The sequence below is a fragment of the Neolamprologus multifasciatus genome, chromosome 1 (assembly GCF_963576455.1).
Source record: "Neolamprologus multifasciatus chromosome 1, fNeoMul1.2, whole genome shotgun sequence".
Lineage (NCBI taxonomy): Eukaryota > Metazoa > Chordata > Actinopteri > Cichliformes > Cichlidae > Neolamprologus > Neolamprologus multifasciatus.
The window spans coordinates 27,257,226-27,280,674 of NC_140439.1; the positions used below are offsets into that span (position 1 = coordinate 27,257,226).

The 23,449-nt window shown below is 40.2% G+C and overlaps 1 protein-coding gene and 1 long non-coding RNA gene across 14 annotated transcripts; both read left to right on the forward strand.

The window, feature by feature from the left end:
- The first annotated feature begins 1,029 nt into the window (after positions 1-1,029).
- Positions 1,030-22,761, forward strand: esrp2 (epithelial splicing regulatory protein 2). Of its 13 annotated transcripts, none has more exons than XM_085164152.1 (17): positions 1,142-1,296; positions 1,476-1,628; positions 2,090-2,218; positions 8,782-8,895; positions 9,393-9,507; positions 10,022-10,117; positions 11,065-11,119; positions 11,640-11,750; positions 12,321-12,453; positions 12,729-12,771; positions 15,193-15,494; positions 16,069-16,302; positions 16,644-16,842; positions 18,958-19,162; positions 19,326-19,521; positions 20,496-20,596; positions 21,293-21,433. In XM_085164152.1, exons 2-16 carry the CDS (start codon positions 1,497-1,499, stop codon positions 20,580-20,582), a joined length of 2,151 nt encoding a protein of 716 aa, XP_085020278.1. In that variant the 5' UTR covers positions 1,142-1,296; positions 1,476-1,496; the 3' UTR covers positions 20,583-20,596; positions 21,293-21,433. The 13 variants fall into 13 exon arrangements, 10 of the variants coding, with proteins under 10 accessions (XP_085020304.1, XP_085020278.1, XP_085020295.1 ...); XM_085164169.1 differs by adding an exon at positions 19,888-19,916 and having other exon boundaries at positions 20,496-21,409; XR_014874745.1 differs by lacking the exon at positions 18,958-19,162.
- Positions 2,348-6,513, forward strand: LOC146525893 (uncharacterized). Its single transcript, XR_014874759.1, has 2 exons — positions 2,348-2,412; positions 2,529-6,513. It is a non-coding gene; the product is annotated as an uncharacterized LOC146525893 (long non-coding RNA).
- Positions 22,762-23,449: the final 688 nt, after the last annotated feature.

The following is a 23,449-nucleotide window of genomic DNA, read 5'->3' on the forward strand; positions in this document are numbered from 1 at the left end:
TTGGCCCATAGCAGGCAGAACAGGGAGTGTCAGTAGCAACAAAACCTTGGATTTCTGGGAACTGGGCCAAAGACTGGTGAAAACTTCACTGCTATTTTGAAGTACCATATTTTCTGGCGAAAAATACTTTCTATTGACAGGTACATGCAGCGTATAACAATACAGTGGGATTTTAGAGGGAAGAACAAAGATCACAAGCTGGAAATGTAAAGTACAGTGCTAATTCCACTGTTCTTTCTTGTGGTAGAAGTTCCAGGATGTGTCCTGTTGTTTTGTTCTTAATTTTTCCATTTGCCCTTTATTCATCCCTGCATTTACTACTACCGTTTACCTAAAACTACATTACAATTAAGACGCCTACAGAAGCAATAAATCTTTCTTTTGTCTGAGGCAAATGCATGTTGTTCTGCACATAGATTTTTTTTCTATGATCTCCATGTTTACAGGTTTTCATTCTGGAAGTGAAATAACATTATCTGAAGACAAGGAAGCAAACAGTGAAATGATAAGTGTGAATTTGTGTGCAGAAACACTTTCGTTGTATCAAAGTTCCACTGGCATAAACATGTAGTGTATGAACACCTTTTTAGAGAATAAACATGCTGGAATATTTTCTGTCACCGTGCCCACTGAATTACGGCTGGAGCAAAAGTCCCTAACTAACTGTTCTTACCCTAGTCACTTTTGAGATCAAGTTTGACATGGGTTAAAGCAAATGTTTGGACAAGATGTGATCCAAATGGCACATCAGGCCCAACACCTGGCACATAAAGGGGTTGTTTTTAGATTATATTTTTTGCAAATTCAGGTAGCACAAAACTAATTTTAATGGAAATACACAGAGTTTGTCCCGCAGTTCAGTTTCTCTTTAATTTACCTTTATGTGCGTGTATGATTCCGTTCACTTGTTTTCTACTATCACCGAGAGTCATCTGCAGGTTGCCCGGCGTGGACTGCACAGCGTACGCATAAGCCTCATGGAGGTATATCGTCGCCCTGTTTTGTCTTCCACATACTTCCGGATTTAACAGCACCAATAAGCCAATGAGATCACAACACTCACCTCAGCGTCCCGCCCTCACCTTTGCGAACCAGCCAATAGACGACGCCCCTGGGGCTCTGCTCGCGCAAAGGCCCAGCCATACAGGTAACTCGGTGAAAAAAATAGTAAGGCGAGGAAGAAAAAAAAACCTCCGGGCTTGCTATGGAGTTCGTGTGAAGGAAACACGGATTTCCACCCTTCTTTACCAGTTAAACCAGTATCTCTGGATAGAACACACTCAAGTACTGCAACAGGTAGAGTCTCTGACCGCAAAGTCTTCCGTGGCTCCTCTGAAAATAATCTCCCCCTTTTTTTCTTTCTCTCTCCGTTTATCTCAATTGAGTTTCCAGCTCTTTTGTTCGCTCTTCTTATCACTTGGAAAAGGTGAACCCTCGTGTTATTTTTTTTATTTTAATCTTTGCTTTAATTGTAGTTTTTACCCTTGTGGTCCCTGATGGCTTCGCACAGTGATACTCTGGTGGTGTTCTTTGGGGCAACAGCTGGTGAAAATGGGGGTAAACTGGGTTCGGATGAGAGGGAAATAATTCTCTTGGTGTGGCAAATTGTGGATCTACATGAGAAAAAGGTACGGACCTTTCTGACCCCCTTCGTTCGTTGTACGGTTTCTTATGTATTCAGAGTGTTTGTGGCATAGTGTCTACCTGTAGAGTCTGACATTTAAATCAACATGGTGTGCTCTCTAAAACCGTGTGGAGCCCGCTTGTCTTGTTATGCTAGCTAACGCTACAACTGCCCGTCGTTAGCGCACCTTTTTAACAGGTGTGCGACCAAATTTGAAAAAAAAAAAAACAGACGAAAATGGGGGGCAAACACACCTTTTTGGTTTAATATGTCAGCTTCTCGATGTAAACGACGCTTTATTGACAATTGAGTGCTTTTTTTTGCGACTGCATTGTCAATTCTGTTTTGTTTGTTTTTAAACAATTCATTTCCTGTATGTGGGGGACCTTTAATTTGCAATAAGTTAGCATATTTTTTGTCATCAAACTGTATTCCTACGCCATGAAACGCTAAATGCTTTCACAGGTCGGGAAGCTTCATAAATGTTTTGTCAAGCCGGACACCTTGGAGCTGACAGACCAGTGTAAAGAGGAGACTGGGCTGACTGTGGACGACATCGTCAAAGCTGAGCCACTGGACAAAGTTCTGCAACAGGTTAGTCTCACTGGTCTTTTCAGGCGCATTGGGAAACTTGAAGTGATGCATACGGGTATGAAAACCACAGCAGCTGCTCATTTTGTGGGAAACCCAGAAGCTTATTAAACCCACAAAACTTTCTTCTGGCAGGTTTTTGCCTAGAGCGTGATGCGATATGACAAGCCTGACTGGGTATTAAGCTGTAAGCTAGAGTAAGGAGTGTCAAATTTCCCACATGATCTTTTTGTTTTTTAAAAGTGGTGTTCCACCTGGTTGAGATGTGTCATTGGTTTAGCCCTGACAGTGAAACTCTGCTGATGGCTTGCAGGAGCTCAAGAGCTATGATGGCAGAGCCTCAGGCGTCTGGAGATAAGGAGGAGTCGCAGGTCTAGTCTTGCCCTGGCCTCATGTATGCTGTAGACATCTGGAAAGCAGAGTGTTTACCTGGGACCGCACCTCTGTTTTAGGCAGCAGCACAGACAGGAGGGTGGAAGCTTTCAGGTTCTGGGCTTCATCTTTAGCACCTGGTTACAACACTTCTTTATAACCAAGATGTAATATTTCCTCCCTTGGTCCCCACTGTCTGGAGGTATATGTTGGCAAAAGTGCTTATGTTGCCAAACATGTTTTTTCCAACCACCCTTGAAAGGAGTGTGTATTTACACTGCATGCAGTATTCCTGCCCCTCCAGTAGTAGTACTTTAAAAACCTCTCATTATCACGGTGAAGCAATATGTTGGTGTTAATGTTTGTGCTGTTGTGGTCTGATTGCAGGTCTGTTTGGGTTTTACCGTTCTTGTTTTTATTGCTTATTTAATTCCTTCTGAAATTTTAAAGCAGTGATGCTCCTGGGATTATTATACCCAGCATGTAACATTCCACAGTTTTCATTTGCATGCTGATGTACATTCAGGTCGCCCAAGACCTCAGCTTCAGCTACTCCAGCTTAGATTGTGTGCTGAACCTTCAAATATTAACCCAAGCAATCAGTTTGGTCTTTTCATACCTTTGTCTCACTGGTTGCGTTCTCTCTCTGCTCGTCACTCAGAGATAAGTGTTACCCTTGTTGATAGGGGGAAGAGAAGAAAACTGACATTTTTCCAGATATACAGTCTAGAAGCTGTTTGGCTCATGTTTAAAATTTAGAAGTGATGTCCTACTCCAACTTATAAGAATTGAGAGAAACGAGCAGTTGCCTTTTCTTTTCTTTTCCTTTTTTAAAGTGGTGGGCTTATGGTATTGACCTGTGTGGTCAGAGCACCCAAGGACATGTGCTGCATTTCTTTTGTGAAAGATTGATCAAGGTAGAGAAGCCTGGAGAGATTAGCAGGACTGTTTAAAACTTTGCTCCCATACATTTTGGTGCAATCTGCAAAACACTGTCAAAACTTCTATTTCTATCAGTCACTGTGTGTTAATTTTCCTACACAGAACAAACTGACATGTTTTGCATGATGCTTTACCATTGCATACCAAAAGCAGCACAGTAAAAAAAACAAAAAACCACAGGATATACCGTACATCATTCTATTTCAAGGTCTAGAATAGATATAAGCATATGTGGGCATTTTTCAACCCTATGTTTGCAGCTCAGCAAAATTATTTTAACCTCTATGTGGTTGGTGAGCTTTCAGTTTCCAGCAGTGCAGGTGCACTGGGTATAGAAACTTGTCACACTTGTCTTTTTTTCCTTCTTTATTTTTTCTTTCTTTATTTTTTCTTTCTTTTTTTTTTTTTTCTTTTTTTTGATACCAAACAAATGTACCAGGCTGCTGTCAGAACAGGTTTGTGTGGAACATGATAGTCCAAAAATATGTGTAGGTCACTGTAGCTGTAACACTTTTTACAGTATAGTTTGCATATCACACCTGCAGGCCACTCATGTTTTTCAGAATAAATTTGTATTTAGCTGTAACGAAGCTATTTCTGACTGTGAGGGTGTGGGTTTGTTCAGCTTGCAACACAACGTGTAGCGTGTTTATGAAAAATGTCAGACTGTATCTACATTACCGTGAAGCTGAAATATCACATTCGTATGCAGTCACGGCATATAGAAATGTTTCAACTGTTTCAGAAATGTATCCAGTAATCCAAGTTAATAACATTTGGTTTTCACTTACAAAGGCAGCCAAGTTGTGACATGCTTCTTATGATGAATCACACGAAAGAGTCTCGCACACAACCAGGATTTGAATATTTCAGCAAAAAGCCTTGTAAAGATGACAGATTTGTGTTAACACAAATAGTTATGCCAATCCATCATCACAGCTCTGTTACTTCTGCTGGGTGTGTCTAAATCAAACATGCCGTTAATTAGTATGTGAAACGAAAATGTTTATTACAACAACTGCAGAAGGAAGATATTGAATATATTTAGATCCACTGCAGATCTTACAGTGAGTTTTCAGTCTTCACAGTGCAAGAACAAATAGAATTTATGCTTCTTATTATGTTATGCGCCCTCACGGCGTGCACTGATTTGGGAAGCCTGGTTTTGAACCCTTAAATTTTTGTTGGTGACCATATTTGAACAAGACAATATAAAGCTAAGTTCAGCCAATACAAGCAAACTTGATTAGCAAGGCATTACATGTTGCAAATATAGGTACTATATTTGTGTGAAGTAACAGATTTTTATTAAAATATTAACATTTCAGCCACCTATACTAGAGGCAAAATTCTACAACGGGCTTTACCGCACACAAAGCCTACTTGACATCTTAACTTCAGCAAAAATTGCATTAAAATGTTCCAAAAGGCAACAACACAGAGTCAAGAAGTCAAGTTTTGTGACTCGATTTAGCTGAGGTGAGGCCGGTCACTGACAGTATTCACCTTTCAGACCAAGTGGTCATGCTGTTAATAATTAATGTTTTAACCATTTTACAAATTAAACAGGTGAGGTATATAAAAATTCAAGGGAAAGAGAAAACTGGCTGTAAAGTTTACAATCAAATGTTTAAAGTTGGGCTTTATCTGTTTATTTATTCATTTCAAGTATTATTTCAGTTTTTCTATTTTATGTGTAATATGACAAAGTCTAAGCTGACAGGGGGAAGAAAATATAATAAAACGATGCAGCACAAATAGAAAAGCACAATGTGTTTCCAGCTGCTGCACCTGTAAGAAACAACAAAAGGAGGAAAAAAAACATACCTAGGACATAGAACACAAAAAATGGAAAGTTGAGCATTTTAACAGAAGTTAAAGACACTGATTTGCCTTCAGGGCAAGCCTTAAGTGGCCATTTAGGGGAATTACACAAATTCATGTGACACTACTGGCTTGGCTTCATTTTCCAGCGAGCTGCCGCACAAATTGGGCTCTTGTAGCTAGTAGAGCTCATAGTAGGGTGATCACTTGTGAAGGAGGGCAAACTAGCTTTATAGTAACACATAAATTCTGATTACTGTTGTAAAACATTTCCCCTGTGATTTTTGGCCTATAGTTGCAAACAGTGTGAAGACCATGTCATGTGTTGAAAGTTTCCCAAAGATATCACTTTGACACTCCCAGCCGCTCTTATCAGAGGTTGTTTCAGTCACCACCACCTTACCTCACCTCTACATACAAACAGTCCAGCTACAGTAGAGCGCAAACTCTGATAGGACTATGTTCAAAGGCCACTTCCTCCCACTTATCCATGAAAAGTGCTTTCAGAGGAGAGTGAGACGCAAAGTTGCACCATTAATGTGCAAAATGATTATAGTTAACTAAAAGTAAATTTAAAAACTATTTGTTTTTTTTTCACAAATAGTTTTTAAGTTTACTTTTAGCTGAAATATTAAAAAAGTTGTTCAGAGCCTGAGAAGGTCTTTGAAGGTCATTCATTGAGACTTTGTATGTTCAGAAGTCTGAGTCACCAAAAGCAAACTCTAAAATTACAAACTAAATTAAAAGCAAGCATTTGACTGAGCAAATGAAAACTCAAGAGAAATGAACAAAGCCATTCTGGAAACAAAAACTGAGCTCAAATTAAAAACAAAAAGTCAAAACAAAATAAAAATGAAAGCAATTAGAAATCGCAAAACTGTAACGCGTGCAACTTTAAAAAATTTCATCAAACAAATATTTTTGGTTCATTCAAACAAAGATAAATCTGCAGATTATAAAGGGGCATCACCAAACAGCAACTGTGATATTGGTGATCACATCAGGACTGCAATGAACAGCCATTTTTGACAGGTTTGCTAGTGAGGAATAATGATCACTGAACTGGAGCGTGCTGCAGGCAGAATAAACACCAACAGTCTGAGAAGAAAAAGACTTTAGCTAAATATTAAAATTAAAACCAGATTACTCTAGAAGCACTGGCCCTTTTTCAGTGGCCACTGAAAAAGGGCCTCTTGTCTGTGATATCGCTGTTTGATTAATTTTCTGTTCTTCGTGTTTGCTCTTTTTTTAAACGTGGATTTTGACACTGTGGAGAAAGAGAGGGTGTGTCTCTACATCCTCTATAGCTTTTCTCTCAGTAATCCGGCTTTAGACAAAAGCAAAGGTGGAGCTGCATGAATGGCTGTGAGCAAATATTAGTGCTGTTATCGCTGTACACATGAAATAGAAACTAATTTTAAGTCCATACATATTGCACTAAGCTGATCTCTATAACGTTTTGTCTTTATCTTTTTTTAAAATAAGTATACATAAACCGAATCACTCACACACACCTGACTAGTAAGTAACTTGCAAAAATGATGCTTTGCATCTTTGAGGGAGTTCAGCGGTCGTGGATTTAAGTTGCATAACCGTCTTTTCCTTTTGCATTTGCAGCCTATTTTGAGTGTAATGATTAATGCATTGACTGAAGAGGGTTTTCATCTTGATGAACAATGAATAGTAGAGTTACTTTTCATGTGGTTTGCATATTACCTGTAAACCACTATCTTCAAAACAACTCTGGGAATGGTTACGTAAATTGTTTGTGTATTTTTTTGCTAATTAGGTTGTGTATTTGTTTCATTCATAGCTGAGCATGTGGTTTCATGTTGCAATGACTCGTTTATTAAAAACTCTTACATGTTTCTGTCCATCCATCCTAAAACCCCTCTAATCTAACCCCGAAGCATTTCTTTCCTTGTTAGTAGATGCTGCCAAATAGCCCCCATATTTCTCCTTGACTTTTAAGGAGCAGGTCCCAACATGCTCTTGACTGTCTAAAGGTTTGTCGTACAAACCCAGTGGCCACCAGAAACTAGTCGGTCAATGAGATCCAGGTGGTCTAACTGGTATGGTTCAAAGATGATTTTGAGTGTTCTGGGTTTTCTTGACTGAGAAGATAAGAAATTACTTGTTTATTTGTTAATGCTATTCTCCAATATGTGTTCTGTTTTGCTTATGGTGATATTATCTGGAGCTGCAGGTCCCTGAAAGTTGGTTGGAGTCTGTGTCAAGTTTGCACATGAGTTAAAGCAGGGGTCCTGAGAAAACTTGACATTACGTTGACATTGTACCTATTTTGCAAGCTGCAAAGCCACAAACTGCTTTTAGAAAGGAGCCAAGCACTGCCTCTTTTTTTTCAGCTCTGACCTTTTATTTTTCCTCTAATTCACCAGCCAGCCTCTAGTCCCAAGTATATTCCAAAAACAGTATAAGAGTAAATGGATTCCCTCCTGTATTGAAACAAGATAAAGATGATCTTAAATCTTGGTCATGAAGGACAAATTAGTAAGGAAGAAGTTTATTTTTTCTCAAGTTTTGTTTCCAAATTATTTTCCACAAGTATCCTAACTTTAAGAAGCCTAATGCTACCAACAGCAGCTTGCTATAAATCAAATGCTGTGTCAACAATAAGTGAACTCCCAGCTTTATGAAGCAGCATGAAATGGTGGGAAGCCAAACAAAGTTTGTGAAACATTTAAATAGCTTTCTCATAATATGGTGGCCAAAACAGTATGAAAATGTGATGGAAAATTTGATTGCAAGTGATTTGTTTTTCTGTACAAGAGGTGTCCTTCATTGGCAGTTAACTGCTGCCAATACAGGTTGACAAAATACAAGGAAGAGGGCTCAATAAATGTTGTAGTTACAAATAAGCATGGCTATGTGGGAGGTGATGGTATTTGGGACTGGGTGGCGAGGCCATCAGTGTTTATGCAAAGTGGAGACCAGCAGGTTTGACTTGTATGGGTTGGGATTTTAACTCGTCTGGCTGCTACTGTACAAAGAGAAAACTGTGGTGCTGGTGATCAGTGCTGTAATAATTCCTCCCTTTTGTCTGCTCCCTCCCTCACTGGGCAAACACTGAAACCTGTTAGACGAGCGTCGCTTGTAATGAGAAGGAGACAAATGTCAAACACAACACCACCTTCACTTTTCTGTCTTTACATCTCAAGTACACTAACAGATACTCCTTTGTACACCATAGGTGACGCAAGCGGAATGATTTTAAGTCCCACTTTATTTTGGATTACTTCCCATTAGCTTTTCTTCTCTCTTGCTCTTTAAAATATTCTTTTAGGCAATTTAAATATGGTGCCATTTCAATCACAGTTCTGCTTTTTTTTTTTTTTTTTGTGAAGGATAAAAATACTTCAGTCAGTCTTAAAGTGGCCTTTCTCCTTCCTCTCTCTGTATCTGTGCAGTTCCAGCAGTCAGTGTCATCAGAAGTAAAATGCCTTGGCAGGACCACGTACACACTTTGTGTGGACAGTCCCCTTGTCATTCGTCAGGCCCTCCACCCAGAAGCTTCCAAAAAGGTGATTATTTCCCTCCATTGTTTTCATAAACTGGAGACACATAGAGAATAACATTTAAAAATATATATATATATTTTTTTTTTAATATTTGAAACAAATCTTATGAATCATGACTCAATAGTAGAAAATACTGGCTTTGTAGAATCAATGTTTCATATGTTTGTTTTATATATATATTGTTGCTCTACCCATATTTCCACAACAATAAACAAACTAGATTTTTCCCTTTGATTACTTCAGTTCAGTTTTATTATAGTTTGTAATAAATTGGTATGCACTGATTTCGTATTACTAACTAATTATAGCCATTTGACTTACATTTACCTCCTATTCAGTAGCACAGTGTGATGCTAGTGTGCACATACCCTCTCCATCCAAATTCTCTCCTCTTCAGCTGCTTGTTTATTAGCATCCTGCTGTATCCAGTTTCCATATCCGGTTTCCGAACCGTCATTTTGCTGCACTAAGTAACTTTCTTTTTGTTTGTTCCTATCCAGAATCTGGTCCTACCTGAGTGTTTCTTTTCATTTGTGGATGTGAGAAAGGAGTTTCACAAATGCTGCCCAAATGCTAGCCCTGCGCAGAAGCTCACACTCACCTCAATGTTGGAATGTATCCTTTGCTAGCCTGTCGTGGCTCAAGAGTTTGCATCTTGTAATCGGAAGGTTGCCGGTTCGAGCCCTGGCTCGGACAGTCTCGGTCGTTGTGTCCTTGGGCAAGACACTTCACCCGTTGCCTACTGGTGGTGGTCAGAGGGCCCGGTGGCGCCAGTGTCCGGCAGCCTCGCCTCTATCAGTGCGCCCCAGGGCAGCTGTGGCTACAATGTAGCTTGCCATCACCAAGAATGTGTGTGTGTGAATGGGTTAATGAATGTAGTGTAAAGCGCTTTGGGGTCCTTAGGGACTAAGTAAAGCGCTATACAAATACAGGCCATTTATCATTTACCATGTCCACTGAAATAGGACATTTTATAATCCTAAACAATCCTGACAAATAACAGAGTCGTAATAACAGAGTGTTTATACTTTTCTGAAATATTATATAATAGTTTAACAAGTAAAAGGTAGTAAAATATCAACATGTAGTCAGAATAAAAACTGGGATGCGGCCTTAACTCTGTGTGCAGATGTTGGTCTCCCTGCTGTGTCAGAGGAGTCGATAGGGGTGAGGGAGGTGAGGAGCATGGTGCAGCTGACGCTCTGCATACTGGCTGAGCCCCACAGTAAGTAATGACAGGCCTTCTATCTCAAGTAACCTCACACTGAACAAGATGCTTAATACCTAGTAGCTGACACTAAATTAGGCACAGAAAGAAGACAAACTGACCTATAGGAAGAGCAGTGAAGTGATCAAGGAGATCGTACTTAGTGTTAACACACTCTGACTACCTTTGATATAATCAGAACTGTGTCTTTGCATTAGCCCACAACAGGAAGAATATGGAAACTGGAAGCCCTCGTGTTTAAACAACAAACATTTAACCATGTTAATGTACATAGTGGAATTTTGTCATTTAATTTCTAACACTGAAATTACACACTAGCTAAATAGTCAAAGGAGAATGCTGCAGTTCATCCTTTTTTTCTTCACATGGTTACTGATTTTATCCACGTGAACATACAGGTTCATATTCATACGACCACATGTTCAAAAAATACAAATGGCCATACTGACTGAAGAAAAATGACTTTAAATGCAGAAATAATCGCGTCATCTGAGCTAAAGATGTTATGACGAGTGAGCCTCTGTTCTTTTCTTTGAATTATCCCAACTACTAAACATACACCACACACGGGGAAGAAAGTAAAAGAGTGACTGTGATAGTTGGTTAATGATTAAACCGTGCCTTGATTATATTATTTCTATTTAAGGAACAAGTACTACTATTTTTTTTTTTATTGTAACCCACTGTCAAAATGCGTATTACAAAGTAGCACTTGTTTGTCAAAAGTTTTGTACATACAAGTAAAGTGAGGCAACATGTAACAATGAAAACATGTCAAACTGAGCCAGAGCGCTCCGACTCTATCACTGTAATCACAGCCAAGTGTGTTTCTGGGTATTACAAGTTTGTGTTGTGTTCCTGTCTACATGAGAGGGAGCATTGGACGTGCATAAGCCAAAAACACATCCCATAATATAATGCTGTTTTGCTTTTGCTTTTTTTAGATCACAAATTCTCCTGTGTTGAAACAGTGAACTACAAGTTTGACTCAGGCACATGGTATGTATCGACCTTCAACACAAATATTATCTCAGTCCATCTCTGTAGTTTCTTGCCACACCTGTTAGGCAGCAGTGCTGTTTAGTCTGACAACCCCCCTCGACCACATTCGGGTCTCAGACCTCTCCGGCTCTTAGCATTGATTACAGCAACAAGGAAACCACAAGTGTGTTATTAAAGCTGTCCAACTTTGCCATCAAGTGCTTACCAGGATATCTTATAGCAGAGCACCAAATCCTGCTGTTCTCAGAAAACCAAAAGCCTCTCACCTCGACAACCTTCTGACATTTAATCATGGGAGTGTGTTACTGTGTTTAGCACTTACTCTGAGTGGCCTCTTGTCTACTCGATCTGTTTAAACGCAACAAGAATCAAGGTTTTTCTGTTTGTTTTCCCTAAATCCCAGTCATTTCCAACAAGGCTTTGAATATTCTGCCTGGATTATTTTATATATATATAAATAAATTATTAATAGTTTTATTTGTTTATTTAAATTTTCCCCACATGGTGTTTGGTGCAGCAGTAAGACTGAGCCAGTGGACAGTGAGACTGTGATCAGAGCACGAGGGCTTCCATGGCAGTCCTCAGACCAAGACATTGCTCGCTTCTTTAAAGGCCTCAACATCGCCAAGTACGTTGGATTTTGTGCTCATCTATCAAAATGTCTTTTGAGCTTTTAACATGTTAGTCACAGAATTTGTCAACGTTTGCAGTTAGGGGAACTTTATTCTGTTACTCTTTCCTTTAACGTACTTTTCAGATTATGAAATGCTTTTAAAGCCCAATGGAAACCTGACCTTGTTGAAACAATTGCTGTGTCCAAGTACAGCCTAATCTTTGCTAGTCATCTTTTTAACATCCACTGTTATACTGTTAAAAATGATTTCTAGAAATATTTCTGTTATTATGCTTTTTCTGTCTGAGAGTCTGACATGCTATGCCTTCACAATATACTGGCAGCAGCCAATCTGTTCACACAGAGCTAAAAGACTGGAGGCATAACAGATGTTATATTAACTGCCAGATTACAAAATGCTAGTTTTGCTGAATTAACGACTTAGTCAGGCTTTGTTAGAGTTTTTGATGGCGATGACATGACAGTCACGGTGGTAGAAATTTAAGATGGAGAAGATTTTGTTTGAGAACCCAGCAGATATAGGTAATTGTCCCTTGCATTCATTTATCGGTGCCCTTGTTTCAGAGGTGGTGTGGCGCTGTGTCTTAATGCTCAGGGCAGGAGGAATGGCGAGGCCTTAGTTCGCTTCATCAACTCTGAACACCGAGACCTGGCATTGGAGCGCCACAAACACCACATGGGCAGCCGCTACATTGAGGTAAGGTTCTCTCAGTTCAGTTGTGGCTCCATGGCGTAGTTTTTTTGGGGGGAATTTAAAAAAAAATCTGCTTAGAGTCCTCTTTTGATGTCATTAAGAAGTCGAGCTGAATGTGAGATTTAATCAAATTAATACCATCAGTTTTATGAAGGAGTTTTGTGACGTGATTTTTCTTCTTTCCTTGCTTAAAAGTTGGGTGTTTGACGTACATATTGGATTTTTGCCTGAAATCGTAGTCACATATTCATATTAAGTTTTCATCTCGTGTTTTTCAGGTCTACAAGGCCACAGGAGAGGAATTCCTCAAGATAGCTGGAGGTCAGATTTCAGGGGGGGGGGTTTTCTTTCTTTTTCTCCTCTCACCTGACCATGATTACATGGTCATACTGAAAGACTTTCTCAGTGTGAGGTAGCATTTTGTTTCATGGCTTTCCTGCACTTTTGAAAAAAGAAAAAAACCCTCTCGCATCTGTAAAAGTTCACCACTTTTCTCTCTTAAAAGAAGGGATCTCCTCTGTGCTCTAACTCTCTTGTTACCTGTGTGTTTGCCTCATCCCAGTGGCTCCCTTATCTCAGACTAATGAAAGGCGCTTTGTGAGGTGTATCCCCCACAGCCCCCATCCCTTGCTAATCTCCCCTTTCCTAGGCCAACCCCTCTGAGGCCACTTGGAAAGAAATTTTATTCTGGGCTAACAGCAGTTCACCTGTTCTGTTCAGTTTAGCCTCCGGCTCCATTCCCCCTGAGGGAAAGAGGGCTGTCGCCCAGTAAAAGGACCAACTCGGTGCTAACACAAAAGGGGTGTGAAGAGACAAAGGCATGGCCTGGGGCCTGAGAGGAAACCAGTAGTAACACAAGGGTAGAGATAGCAGTCAAAAGAAGCACAGCCGCTTGCAGCAGAGAACTTACACTGGCTGCTTGTTAGACCCTGGACTTTAGTCAGTGGGTTAAGAATCAATACATATCGATAGCACAGTGAACTTTAAGCAAACAGTGGAGAAGCAGACACAATGCATGATAAATGAAAGCAGTAAACATGTAAACAGATGTGTAGATTAGATTGTTTCATTGTTTTGGATGTAAAGCTTGAAATTGAAAGATCTAACATTTTTCCATCCTCTGCAAAAATACCTTTAGGCTGTCGATCTGAGTTTACTGAGTAAAGGTAGAAGAAACAGGGTCAATAAAGAAGAAATATTAAAGCCATTGAACCAAAAATTATATTAACCTGATCACATATCATATAAAATTAATATCTGGAGATGAGTCATTTAAATTCTTGATCTGATTAGTTGTGAAGTTTCTTTTTTTTTTCCCTATGTACTTTTGTACTTTGTGCATTTGTTACTGCACATTTTATAAATCTTATTGTTATAATGTAATGCATAATGCAATTAAACATACATTCTGCATTATGCCAGAAGGAATTATTTGCAAATTTTATAATTGACTTTGTGGTGGAACAAGACCATTTGTGTCTGTAAACCTTCTCTTTAAAGGCTGATCCAAGTAAATATAGCCTCTTTTTGCTGTTTTTGTCTCACACCCAAACTGATCTTGCCCTGAAGCTCACTAAATGAGGGACACAATTTACAGAAACTGTAAACCAAAGAGAAAAATTTAACTTGGTTAAGTTAAATCTGCCCATGGTCAACGCTGGTCAAAAGTGTCAGGCTGAGCAGCCTCCTTAACAATTAACTTCATTTAATAAGATGTATGTAATTGTAACCTCATCTGTTTATCTTGAACGATCTTTTATTAACCAGTATCACAGTTTCAAGCAGCTTAAGAGTTGTTCCTTAATATTTGCTGTTTTCTCCACTTTTAAATTAGATTTAAATTCTCAACATTAAATGGGTGACCATAAAATTTAAGACACACATTCATATCCCTCTTACAATAAAATGTGACAGCTTAAGTTTCTTAAGAAGTCACTTTACAAATTATACATGGCTGCAAAATACAGGCATTTCTAGGATTTCTTTCAGCTTCATTTCTCTTAGCCAAGCTTGCCCCAAAGGTTTACATGTCAAACCCTGATTCCATACTAATTTATTGTGCATTAAACTGCACAGTCTGTCTTTGAGCACAGCACTGATCTGTGCTTTGTCTGTACACCACACATGCAGAAACGAACTGCGTGCTGCATTACTTGTGTGCCTTTTCTACCACAGCTTGTATTTTTGTTTATAGTTTAGAATTTAATGGATTGCAGGAAATGATACATTTCATTTCATCTAGAAATGTTTAAATTTTATAATTTGTGGGTGATAACATAAAATACCTTAATTTTTCAGATATTTAATATTGTAGACTAGCTGACATAATGGCATCTATAGGTCACTTAGTTAGTTGATCCACCACTTTGTTTTAGGCTGAGCTGAAATATGATGGCTTGCATTTCATGCTTCATGTTTGTTAAATCCTCAGTTTTCAGCTTTTCTTTGGGTCACTGGAATTGAATGATTGTCCCAACAGCAATTCAAAAACTTCATTAAATATATGGATCTTGTTACTGAGTCAAAAGTCTGATTTATGACTCAGCTTTGTTGTTCCTAACTTGTGGACTAATAAACTATGACAAATGCAAATACTCCATATAACAAGATTTACTTTCAGGGTGGCTGTTAAAAGTAACTTAGTCAGCAGAGAGTGAATAGAACTTTTTGAGAATTAAAAAGTGATTTTTGGAGATCCTATGGTGCAGCGAGCTTGATCCTTTCTGTCCTCCGTGACTCTAGGTACATCTAATGAGGTGGCCCAGTTCCTGTCCAAGGAGAATCAAGTAATTATCCGTATGCGGGGATTACCATTCACTGCCACACCACAGGACGTGTTGGCTTTCCTTGGTCCTGAGAGCCCAGTTACAGATGGCACCGAGGGTCTCCTGTTTGTTAAGTACCCAGATGGGCGACCCACTGGTGACGCCTTTGTGCTCTTTTCCTGTGAAGAGTATGCCCAGAATGCGCTGAAGAAACACAAACAGATCCTCGGGAAGCGTTATATCGAGCTGTTTCGGAGCACTGCAGCAGAGGTGCAACAGGTACATTCTTCCAGTTGTGTGGCCTGAAAGTTTTTCTAGCTGTAGTTTTTGATGTAACAAAAAGACAACATATAACTGTTTGCACTTAGATACTCGTTGTAATGCAAGAAAAACAACATGTGCTATTCAAAAAAAGAAGAAGAAAGTTTCCCGTGCAAGATACTTATTAGATGGGTTTGTGTTGTGTAATACACTTTCAATTGATTCTTTAGTGCTCTCAAAATAGCCTAAGAAAGTCGTTTTTGTGCAAGTGTGAGAGAGAGTGATGACAGTCACCATGGCCTGAGGTCCACAGCAGCTGTTTCTTCGGGTTTCCAAATAAATAGTGTTATGGCAACATAGAGAAGTGAGAAAACATAGTATCCAGAGTGCGAGGTATCAATAAATCAGACAATACTGGAGTTTGTGCAATACTATAGATGACAAAATCATCTGTGCAATGTGTGTATTTTTTTTTTTTTTAGTCACCATGACACTCTGTTACTTTATATGTATTTGTTGTACATTTTTTAATGCTTCTTGCATATGCAGTCAAGATTCATTTATTTATTTTGTATGTGTCTGTGCTTTCCAGGTTCTGAACCGCTACATGTCCACACCTCTGATCTCCACATTGCCCCCTTCGCCAATCATGCCTGTCCCAGTCCTCACAACACCTCAGTTCCTTCCAGCAGCCAGCAGCACTCGCGACTGCGTACGCCTCCGTGGTCTGCCCTACACTGCTGGCATTGAAGATATCCTGGAGTTCATGGGAGAGCACACTGTTGACATCAAACCCCACGGAGTCCACATGGTCCTCAACCAACAGGTCAGCCTATTGGAAAGTCATGGGCCCAGGCATACTTGAAATATTAAAGCTCAATATCTTAATACTATCTTTAAAAATAACAGCCATACAGCATTTTCACTTACATCTTCATCGCAAATCTCTAAAAATGAGAAAAAGTTTTTTAAGTCTGTTAGTTTTATTTTGGTAACATTTTCCTAAGTTAAAAAAAAAAAAAAAACTTGGGAGGGGCAATATTTGCGAGTCCAGAACAGCTCGATGTACTGTTAAAATTATTTTCCCCACAGATTTACTTCACACTTCACACAAACACACATTCATTCAGTCATTTGTTAATTGGATTTCTACCCCTGTCTGTGCAGGGACGGCCCTCTGGTGATGCCTTCATCCAGATGAAGTCACCTGACAAGGCATTTATGGTAGCCCAAAAGTGCCATAAAAAGACAATGAAGGACCGGTATGTGGAGGTCTTCCAGTGCTCCACAGAGGAAATGAGCATTGTCCTGATGGGAGGAACTCTGAACCGCAGCGGGCTCTCCCCACCCCCCTGCAAGCTTCCCTGTAAGTCAAAAACACCAAATAAGGTCCACATAAGCGAGAGTTGCAGTAACATATGAATGATGATGATGATGATGATGATGATGATAATAATAATAATAATATCTGAAAACCATGCTACCATGTTGGAAATTCCGCTTAATCTTTTCTGGTTCCAGCACTTCTCCACCAGATTAAAACATGCCAAAGGCCGGTCTTGTACAAGGATTAAAGTCTCCCTAAGAATGAGCTGTAATAACACTAAATTTCATCATCTTTAAGTCACGCTTTATCAACATCTTAGCTTCAGCTGTACTTTGTGTTTAGTGGTGAGCATGTTAAATAGTGGTTAGTAAAAAGGTGCCTGTATTTGTGTTCAATCAGACGCTTGACCTCTGTAAACAAAACAAAGCCATAGGTCATATTCAAATGAAAGGTGAGGCCAGTGTGCAAGCGCCTTAAATCTGCATTCTTTTTAATGGGCAGCATAGGCGGAGTCCTCCAACTGCAAAAAGGTGCCCGGTTGTATAGAAGTCTATGGATAAACAGAGCTCATTTCCTTTGCTACACACTTTCCTGATTCCTTTATAGACTCTGTTGCTAGTTTCAGGTCATAAACCACAAGGTTCATTTTGAAAATTATAGACATTATTAGTCATAAATGAGGACATTTAGAGTATGGCTAACAACTTGTCAATCACAGGTCATTCACGCGAAGTCTTGACAGTATTGGTTGTAGTTCGTTCGTTCGTTCCAAAGCAAGTCTTCACTGTAGTCACCTTACATTTTTCAGTAAGGCACTGCACTAAATTCAACACTCACATTACAGTTACAGTTATACTGCTACTTGCATTACAAAGGTTCTTAAGTTATCGGGACACAAGCTTATATACAACAACAACAGTTCTTTGCAAGCATCTGCACAGACAACACCAGAACCCAGTGCTTTACAACACTGCATCTGACACTTTACATTGTGTTTGGTAATGTAAGGATGGATGTAGCTCCTTGTCTTTGGAAACCCGTTCCACGAAGCTCTCTACACACTACACTTCTGCTGGCCACATGACGATTGGAGGTAGCGACTGACACTGCAGAAAGTTGGTGACCTCTGCTCACTATGAGCCTCACCATCTGCTGACCCCAGTCTTTGATTTTACATGGCCTACCTGTTCTTGGCTCAGTGGCTGTCGTTCCCAGTCACTTCCACTTTAACAGTTGACTTTGGAATATTTAGTAGTGTTAAAATTTCCCAGCCAGACTTGTTGCACAGGTAGCATCCCATCACGGTACCATGCTGGAATTCACTGATATAATGTAGCTGCTACTAGAGGGTTAATTTAAGAGGAAGACAGCAACATATTTTTATTTCTTTTTTTAATTATCAAATGTTGACACTTTGTGTTAAATTTGCTAAATACCTACTTAATAAAGTTAGTTTTTCTTTTTCACCTATATCCTAACTAGAATTAAGAATTGAGGTAATCTCTTTTTGAACATAATTTTACTCAAACTGACCCCAAAAATGCTAAATCTGCCAGAAGATCAGCAGTGCTGGTACCATGTTGCCTGACTAACACTGGAACTGCCCACAGCTTCGCACACGTAGTGGCTGTTTGTCTGTAAATAGATCTGTGCCGTCATTTGTGCGTGTTTACACTGCACCATGAAGGACACTGCGAGCTACGTAAATAAATTCTGATGGGTCTTTAGGGGGCTTTCAAGTCATTTTTTCTGGCCTAGATCTATTTTTATAGTTTTAGTTTTTAGTTTTATAGCTGGGTTATAATCAGTGCATCCCTACATGTTTGACTACCTTAAAGGTGCAGTGTGTGAAATGCTCTACTCAAAAAGGCCATTGTTGTTTCCTTTTTGTGTGCAGCAGCTGCTCTCCATTTGTTTCTTAGTCTGATTTATTTTACCTTTCAGAGCCGTTTGAACGCTGACATCTAACACAATTTTGCAGTCCTAAGTTTGTCAACCATAGGAATGTGTTGTGACATGTTTATGACAGCTTCTGCAGTTTATCCAGAGACAGTCATGCAGCGTGCTCAGTTGATTCATATACTTCACAGCACTTTACTTGTGGCAGGACTGTACACACACCTTACACATGCATACCTCTGTCTCTTTCTGTAGGTCTGTCTCCCCCCACTGCCTATGCTGCATTCCCCACTCCACCTGCCATTCTCTCTGAAGCTGCCCTCTACCAGCCTCCCCTGCTTGCCGCTCCCAGACCTCCTCAGACCACCGCACACAGCCCTGCTCACACTCTGGCGTACTACCCCCCTCAACCACATCTCTATATGAACATGAACATGAACTACACTGCTTATTACCCCAGGTAAGTACATTGTGATCTAAAGCACATGTCGAATGAGACAAACTGATAAAGGTCAAAGGTTAAACTGCAGCATCACAGGCTGCCAGAAGAATACAACTGTAAGGTGGAAATTTTAGTATTCATCATAACCTTGCTTTTCCACTTATTCCCATTTGCTCTCCAGCCCTCCAGTGTCTCCCTCCACAGTTGGCTACTTTGCAGCTTCACCCGCAGTGGCAGCAGCAGTTGCAGCTCAACCCCACCATGCTGCAGCTGCCGCCTCTCCTGTACTACCCCAGCATGGTGCCCTGGTCAGGATGCAGGGTCTGCCCTACAATACTGGAGTCAAGGACATCCTCAGCTTTTTCCAGGGATACCAGGTCAGTACATGGAACTCTGAAATGAATGTTTTAATTCACAGGAAATGTGGAGCCAGATACTTGAAAAGCTTTCTGTCTTGTATTTGGATGTATCAGATGCATAAATGAATTTTAGCTGTAGCCAAGCTTTTGAGATAACGCCTTGAATAGTGACAGGATAATTGTTGTCAGTTTCTTGCAATGATTTGGTAGTTACTCTTCCCACAGTGGGGGAGTGCCACATGAAAGTTTCTAACTGTTGAACCACTCGGCACATTTACTTTGTTTTCATTGCAAAATTACACTATAGTACTACTCAATTAAAGGGACATGTATGCACTTGTGCTCTTCCCCCTCCTGTTTGCTTCCCGTGTCTAATGCTGCCAGTCCAAGTTAGGTGGAGTCCCCTGAAGCAGGTATGAACACTGATAGGTGTGGCATCAGACATTTCCCAAGATGGGGAGGGAGAGGGGTGGGGCCTGAGGTGTCATAGGGTGGTGGTTGTTGCTGCTGTTGTTATTGGGGCAAAGATCTGCCATCTGCTTTTGGTCTTCATGGTTCATCTGTTTTATAAATCTGTGCAAATATCAGGTTCCGAAAAATAAACTGTTTTGAGTTGCACACTCAACATTGTTGGAAGTAGCAGAGGTGTGTGTCTGACTGTTGGCTGAACCATTGCAATTGTATCCCTGTTGGAGTGTGTTTTTCTGGCTACAATAGCTAGTCTCACACTGGTCCTGGGTGAGAAAACTATTCCCATACCAACACTGGTATCCTTTACCACACACTCCCCTCACTAAACACTCTGTAGTGTAAAATGACACCTTCTCAGAGGGGTGTGTGTGGGTGGGTGTGTGTGTGTGTGTGTGTGTGGGGGTGGGTGGGTGGTTTTTCCTCCTTCAAATAACATGTAACATATTTTCCCCAAAACTGTTTACTGCCATGTGGAGGGCTCCCACCCTGACTGTGTGTCCGTCATTATGCTGTATCTGTAGTACGCCCCTGACGAGTACAGCGGCGTGGTTCAGATGAGCGAACAGGCCAGGAGTCTGATTCAGCCCAAAGAATGGCTCTGTCTTTAGGGACTCGCCCCAAGGTAAGAAGAGCCTCCGGACTAGAGAAGTGGAGTGGAGGGAGAGTGCATGTCCTAGACTTGACTAACATCTTACTGTTTTGGCCGTCGCACGACATCAGATAGAAATCTATACTAGCTTTAAAATTGTCAGCAAGTACTTCTAAGACAGTATTTAGACTTTGAATCACTGATGTATAAATTGCAGTAGGAACTGATCATGATTCTGCACTGTCAAGTGATCCAGCCTATTTCATGATGTCAATCATTACTTTTGGCTGTATTCACAAAAGAAAATGTTATGACTGTCTCCCTTTGTAATGCTGTGACATGTGATTGATAAAAGGCTTCATGGATTGTTGCTGCTGTCACTGCTGTTGTGATCAGTGGATTGATACATACCTGCATGCCTGAAGGAATGCAAGCTCTTTTGTTGCATTGAGCGGATTTTGGTGCAGGATCTGAATGCATGCAAACTAACCAATGATTGTGTTGCATCTAAACATGCCTTTTGGGTTTCAGGTCTCTGAGAACAGCATGTGCTCTGCTTCTCTCTTCAAACTTTTTGTTGCTTTCTGACTGGACCGGTTTGATGAGATGGTCTTTTCCCAGTGCATTATTCCTCCTCTGCTTTGTGGGCTCCCCCTGGTGTTTTCATGCTCCAGTTACATTAAAAATACACTTACTGACTTCATCACTTTTTTTTTTTTTTCCCTGCAGCTTCAGCCAGACGCCGTTCTCATCTTGTATAACTTCAGTGGGCAATGCAGCGGCGAGGCCTTGATCACCTTCCCCAGTGAGGAGATCGCCAGGCGGGCTGTAGCCGAGCGCTCCAACCACCCCTTCTATGGGCAGCAGGTCCACTTGGCCTTCTGTAACTGACCACTAGCCCTCCATCTCCTTCCACCTCGCTCAATTTGGCATCCCACCGAAGAGCACTCTCCTGCAAACACCTCTTCAACCTCCGGTTATTCCGATACTCTGTCAAACAGCTATTGCTCCTCTCATTTTTCCACGATCTGCTTTTCACACCTGACACTACTGGTCCTGGCACTCCTGAAGCTGCTGTTGGAATTTGAGCATCTACTTACGCTCAGATTTTCAGGTTCATGTCACTTTGTGGATGTCATGTATAGCATTTCTATGTGTTTGCACCAACTGTAATAGCTGGTTGTGGAGAAGAGAGAGTAAGGAGTGTGGACAGATCATATCAGTGTCTCTACAAACCTAAATGTGGATGATTATTTAAATACACACTGCATGTGTTCCCCATAAAACTGTACAGATGTTCATCCTGGAATGCTTGAGGCTGTAAAAAACCAAACAAAAACAAAATACAAAAACAACCAACTTCTACACACAGTCATTTATGTATATTTCTAAATTTTCACTTAGCAGCAGTGTGGGATTTCCTGTGTGTTCGCTCTGTGCAAGCACAGCTGCGTGCATGCGTAGGCTTTTGTTTATTATCTGGTGGCCTGCAGCAGTGTATTTGTAACACTGAAAAGAGAAAAAGCCATAAAGTGTGACTTAGACTACTGAAAGAGAGTATAACTGTACACTTGTACTTGTAAACTGTCATGAATTAATTTGACATAACTTTGAGCTTCAGGGACTACTAGTTTATACACAGCTGTGCAAGAGGAGCAACTAATGCACAACTTCTGTTTTCTATAAAAAAAACATTTATGTACAACATACTGTCATCCTATTTAGACTTTTTCCAAGCACTACAGATTTCTTTTTGCTTCAGTCAGAGACTTGAAGAACTGAGTGTCTTTAACAGAGTAGCACAAGAAAATAATTATATTTTTATTAATGTCATTTCTTTACAAAAACTAAGATTTTGTTATCAAATGAACATGTGTTTCCTAAAGTTGTTTATAATTAGCTACTGTATGTCTTTTGTTCTTGTCTCCAGAATATTTATGTCTGTCTGTAGCATGCTTTAATTCCTACCCAGAGTACTGTGTAAAGCTGCATGAGTTTTTCCTGTGGCAGGCCCTCTGACAGCTCACTTAGTTTTTCACCTTTACTGCGCCTACATCACCCAGAGTGCAATACTGGCCCAAAAGAGGCTAGGTCAACCTCTGGTGGCAGAGGAGATATTTCTTTTTGTAGCAAGTTTGAGACTTGCCTGAATTTAGATCTATGTATAGACTGTAAAGAATAAAAAGTGTTGACAATGATCTGTGTTAGTTGTTCTTATTTAGAGACAAATGCAAAAAACTGATTTCTAGTAACTTCTACTCCTGGTGTTTGTTTTGGGGTTTTTTTGTTTGTTTTTTCTCAAAATGCTGATGTGTGATGTATTTCAACCTCAACATCTTTTAGGCTACTATCAACCCACCTAGAGGCATTTGGATTATCACTTAAAGTAAGAGGCCATCTTGTTAGGGCCACTTGTTTACCTGCCTATAAATGTTATTATCTAATTAGCCAATCAAATCGTAGCAACAAGGTCAAGATGACCTTCTGTGTTGGTGTCATAAAGCTCCACAATCCTAATCCCCATATTTCAATCCAATAGAGCATCTTTGTGATGGTGGAACACCACAAAGATGGTGGAAGATTCGCATTGCGGATGTGTAGGCGAGAAACCTGCGGCCACTGTGTAACGCTGTCATGTCATGGGATCGAATCTAGTCTGTGGCCTTTCTGTGTGCAGTTTGCATGTTCTCCCCGTGTCTAAGTGGGTTCCTCCACAGTCCAAAAATAGGTGTGAATGTGGGCATGAATCTCTGCCTTACCTCTGTGATAGACTGGTTACCTGTCCAGGGTATAGATAACTAGATAAGCAGAAGAAAATTGAATGGATCTGTTCTTTGAAAATGTGCCATTAAAACACAGTAAAACAAGCCCAACCCTACCCTTAAG